The sequence below is a fragment of the Penaeus vannamei genome, chromosome 13, assembly GCF_042767895.1.
Source record: "Penaeus vannamei isolate JL-2024 chromosome 13, ASM4276789v1, whole genome shotgun sequence".
In the NCBI taxonomy this organism is placed as follows: Eukaryota; Metazoa; Arthropoda; class Malacostraca; order Decapoda; family Penaeidae; genus Penaeus; species Penaeus vannamei.
Genome location: NC_091561.1, coordinates 6,446,252 through 6,451,251, shown reverse-complemented (window position 1 = coordinate 6,451,251; position 5,000 = coordinate 6,446,252). Strand labels below are relative to the sequence as shown.

General features: G+C 40.2%; 3 protein-coding genes across 3 annotated transcripts in view; all 3 read right to left on the bottom strand.

The window, feature by feature from the left end:
- The window catches only part of LOC113830179 (cuticle protein AMP1A-like), a 122,797-nt gene that overhangs the window by 33,783 nt on the left and 84,014 nt on the right, over positions 1-5,000 (bottom strand). The gene's annotated exons all lie outside the window — the stretch shown is intronic.
- On the bottom strand, positions 1,123-2,025 carry LOC113830169 (cuticle protein AMP1A-like). Its single transcript, XM_027383373.2, has 3 exons — positions 1,971-2,025; positions 1,518-1,807; positions 1,123-1,407 (listed from the first exon to the last, which is right to left on the bottom strand). The coding sequence occupies exons 1-3, from the start codon at positions 1,977-1,979 to the stop codon at positions 1,182-1,184; spliced, it is 525 nt and encodes a 174-aa protein (XP_027239174.2). The 5' UTR covers positions 1,980-2,025; the 3' UTR covers positions 1,123-1,181.
- The window catches only part of LOC113830170 (endocuticle structural glycoprotein ABD-4-like), an 852-nt gene continuing 59 nt past the window's right edge, over positions 4,208-5,000 (bottom strand). The window contains exons 2-3 of the mRNA XM_027383374.2: positions 4,585-4,874; positions 4,208-4,474 (exon numbers count right to left, since the gene is read on the bottom strand). Coding sequence (XP_027239175.2) covers positions 4,246-4,474; positions 4,585-4,874 — 519 coding nt within the window. The 3' untranslated portion in view covers positions 4,208-4,245. The remainder of the gene's footprint in view (positions 4,475-4,584; positions 4,875-5,000) is intronic.

The window sequence follows — 5,000 nt, the reverse complement described above, 5'->3', positions numbered from 1 at the left end:
ATCCATCTCTCTCTCTCTCCCCTCCTTCTCTTTCTCTCTTCCCTACTTCTCTCTCTTTGCCCTCCTCTCTCTCTCTCTCTCCCCTCTTCTCTCTCTCTCTCCCCTCCTCTCTCTCCCTTCCCTTCTTCTTTCTCTCTCTCCCCTCCTTTCTCTCTCTGTCTCCCTCTATTTCTCTCTCTTCCCTCCTTCTCTCTCTCTCAAAGACATGTTTGTGAGAAGGGAAGGCCTCCCGAATTATTTTTAGTTTTATTAGGACGAACAGGCATCGAACTCATATTAACTAGCGAAAGTCTACTGTTAAAGACATGGCAGCTATTTTAAAATAAATATTTTCTTTGTTCTGCACAATGGGAAAAATGGACAAAGTGCAATATTTCCTCCCCCCCTCGGAACAATCTTAAGAGAGAGAGAGAGAGAGAGAGAGAGAGAGAGAGAGAGAGAGAGAGAGAGAGAGAGAGAGAGAGAGAGAGAGAGAGAGAGAGAGAAAGTTCACAGAATTCTCAATCACATCTTCCACTGAGCTTTTTTCTCTTACATTTTTTTTTTTTGCATCGTAAACGAAGTCAGTGAGATAGTGCATCAATTAATGAACCAGTCTGATGCAATATAAAAAAGATCCGTTTTGCGCTGTTGTGCATTTTGAATGGTATTTGTGTGTCAGTTAAAGTACATGCGTTAGTATTATGAATCTTTTAATTATTCGTTAAATGAGTTGATGTAACGTACTAACCTTATGTAAATATGATATTGTTAAGATATTACCTCATCTGTAATATAGTAACTTGCCTTGTATTCAATCTGATTACTTTATTATTTTGTTTCTCATTATCTATATTATAATCTATTGGTTACGGTCATCAAGTCGTCTTCAATGTTTTACTTTAAATATAGGCCTATATCTTTAAGCACAGTTATCCATTACATCTTCCTTTTCACTTTCTTTCGAATGTTCTTGCATTTTGAAATTGCATTACGAGTGTGGCAAGGTACATGATCAGCAGTAATTTATGAACATTCAGTGGCAATAACTTGGAAATAATGCTGTAGGAAAATTATATATCTGAAATTTGAGTATGTATAAAGTTATACATTTATGAAATTTAAGGTCAGTGACACATGATATCGCTTTATAAATTCTATTTTAATTATAAATAGAATAAATACATCGTTTGGGTATGAATTTAGTTGGGGCGGCCGTAGAGAGTGGATGGGGCGGCAACTTCGTCGGAATCATAACCGGCGCGGGCGGCGTCCTCCTCGGCGGCGAAGGCGATCTGGTCGAGGACGAACTGAGGGATCGGGTGGGGGAACTCGGGAGCCACGGGCAGGAGGTCGGACTGGGGCTGGAAGCCGTTCTCGTCAGCCACGTACTTGACATGGACTTCTGTGCCATCAGGAGCGGTGTATCTGTAATGCATTGAAAATATTAAAATATAAGACAATCATGAAATCATGAGACTTTTCTTTTCCTAACAATTGGAAGTGTTTCTCATCAAATGATTAATAGTAGTACTAACGAGTATTCTCCGGCCTTGATCACAGCGTCGTCATCACCGTCGGGGGATCCAGCCTGGGAGAAGCGGATGCCGTTGGCAGCTTCGAAGTCGAAGTTGAAAGTTCCGTCTTCCTCGTGGACGCGGTCGTCCTTGAGGATTGGCACGAACTCGACCTCTTCGCTGGAGTCAGCACGAGGAGCGCCATAGCTGATCTGGGGCGCAGCGATTTCTTCGCTAGACTCAGCAGAAGGAACCCCATAGCTGTACTGGGGAGCGGCGACGGCCACGGCGGCAACACAGGCGAGGATCAGCTGTAGTCATAACGGGGATGTCATCACAAGGTCAGTCATGATCATAGTCAATTTACATTAAAACATCCACTGAGAGCATTTTATGAAATGTACCATGTTTATACGTAATTAAACACACACACACATATAAGATGTAAATGTCTCTCTTTTAATTTCTACTTACGAATTTCATGTTGATGTGTCAGTAGATACTGTACTGGTACCAGGATCAGCGTTGGCCCATCTTATATAGCAGGGACTGACCTTCCCTACGTATAAAACCCTGACCTTCACATTTCAACTCATTAGTAGTCTTGGATTCACCGCATCATTATACTTTATTTGTATCCTTTTAGACCTAGTTATCGCGCTGTTTCTTTCCTATTTTTCTCTTTCTATGGTTGCTGCACGATGCAATGTTACATAATTCTTGTATACGATTACATACATTTGCAGACAAGAAAGAAATATACTTAGGTGTGACTTTTGAAAATTATTTGAATATCGTTCATCGCGGATAACCGGTCGTATACATTTAAAGGTTTGTCGATATACATGGAGTGGAGAGAATGAAAATATTAACATGTTTTTCGTATTTCACGTAGAACGAAGAAATGAATACTGCAATTATTAGTTTACCTAGATATATCTTTCTATTTTCCCATTGCTAGAGTTGGTAAAATATAAAGTGGATTGTAATTAAAGAAACTTTAAATCGCATAGCTTCGAGTACTCATCAGATCTTTTTTTTTTCTTTTTTCTAAAAAAATGAAAAGTATAAGATGTTGCGCGGAATATTGATCCACTTTTGTTCTCTGTAGTAATTAGAACTGGCAGCTAGTAACAGATCAACTGTTTTTATTGAACATGTCTATGCTTGAAGTGTATTTCTCTAAAACGTTATGTATGGAGCTCTTCATCTGTGTGTTGTTTCACAAGTTTACACACACACACACACACACACACGCACACACACACACACACACACACACACACACACACACACACACACACACACACACACACACACACACACACACACACACACGCACGCACGCACACACACACACATACATTTCGTAATCATGTATAAAACGATAGAGGATAAGTTTGGCCACTACATCTGTCAAATTTCGTGTATAAAATAACCTAATACACTTTTCTCTAACCCCACCCTCTCTTTCTATTACTCAGTCTCTCTCCCCTTTCCATCTCTCTCTCTCCCCTCCTTCTCTCTCTTTCTCTCCCCCCTCCTCTCTCTCTCTCTCTCTTTCAAATTCATGTTTGTGAATTGGGAAGGCCTTCCGAATTATTCTTAGAGGGATATAGGCCTATAGTTTTAATAGGGCGAGCATGCATCGAACTTATCATACTAACTTGTGGAAGTCTACTGCTAATGGTACAAGTTGTCACGGCAGGTATTTTTAAATAAGTATTTCCTTTGTTTTGCATTATTGGTAAAATAGACAAAGGACAATATTCCCTCCCCACTCAGAACATCCTTGCATATGAGATATATAGATGGATCGAGATAAATAGATAGATAGATAGATAGATGGATAGAGAGAGAGAGAGAGAGAGAGAGAGAGAGAGAGAGAGAGAGAGAGAGAGAGAGAGAGAGAGAGAGATAAAGAGAGAGGGAGAGAATTGAGACAAAAACTGCAATTAAAAGGGATGAGCTAACTTAGGTTATCCCACCCCTAGAGATAGATAGATGAATGCAGACAAATAGATAGAGAGAAGTGCACTGAGTTCTCTCAATCACTGAGCTTTTTTCTCTTACATTTATTTTTTGCATCGTAAACGAAGTCCCCTACACGGAGATAGTGCATCAATTAATGAACCAATCTACTGCAATATATATATATATATATATATATATATATATATATATATATATATATATATATATATATAATCCGTTTTGCATTTTGATTTAAAGAATGGTATTTGTGTGTCAGTTAAAGAACATATTTAAGTATTAGGAATCTTTTAATATGTGTTGATGTATTTCACCGTAATGTACTAACCTCACGTAGGCTGGTATTGTTAAAATATTACTGCATTTATTATACAGTAACTTGCCTTATATTTAATCTGACTGCTTTATTATTTTTGTATGTTCACATTATGTATTTCATAATCTATTGGCTATGGTTTTCGAGTAATTTTTAATGTTTTACTTTGAATATAGGACTATATCTTTAAGCACAACCATCCTTTACTTCTTTTTCACTTTTTTTCTCGAATATTCATGCATTTTGAAATTATATTGCGGGTGTAGCGAGGTGATCAGCAGTAATTTATGAATATGCAGTGGCAATAACATGGAATATATCTGAAATGGGAGTATGTATAAAACGATACATTTATGAAATTTAAGGTCAGCGACGCATGATATCGGTTTGTAAATTCTATTTTAATTATAAATAGAATAAATACATGGTTCGTATAAATGGTTAGTTGGGGCGGCCGTAGAGAGTGGATGGGGCAGCAACTTCGTCGGAATCTTCCTCAGCAGCGCGGGCGGCGTCCTCCTCGGCGGCGAAGGCGATCTGGTCGAGGACGAACTGAGGGATCGGGTGGGGGAACTCGGGAGCCACGGGCAGGTGGGCGCCCTGGGGCTGGAAGCCGTTTTCGTCAGCCACAAACTTGACATGGATCTCGGTGCCGTCGGGAGCGGTGTATCTGTAAAGCATTGGATGCATTGAAATAATGATAAAAACAAGACCATTGTTGATTTTCTTTTCCTAACAATTGGATATGTTTCTCTTAAAATGATTTATGGTTGTACTAACGAGTATTCTCCGGCCTTGATCACAGCGTCGTCATCACCGTCGGGGGATCCAGCCTGGGAGAAGCGGATGCCGTTGGCAGCTTCGAAGTCGAAGTTGAAAGTTCCGTCTTCCTCGTGGACGCGGTCGTCCTTGAGGATTGGTACAAACTCGACTTCCTCGCTGGAGGCAGCACGAGGAGCGCCATAGCTGGTCTGGGGAGCAGCGACTTCCTCGCTAGACTCAGCAGAAGGAACCCCATAGCTGTACTGGGGAGCGGCGACGGCCACGGTGGCGACACAGGCGAGGATGAACTGTGACGTCATGAGGCAATTAATCGTAAATATATTTTGAAGCACTATAATAAAGCGAATAATTCATATTCTACCTTTTAGAATCCGGTCCTTATTATCGAATGGACGATTTCCAGCCTTTCTTCT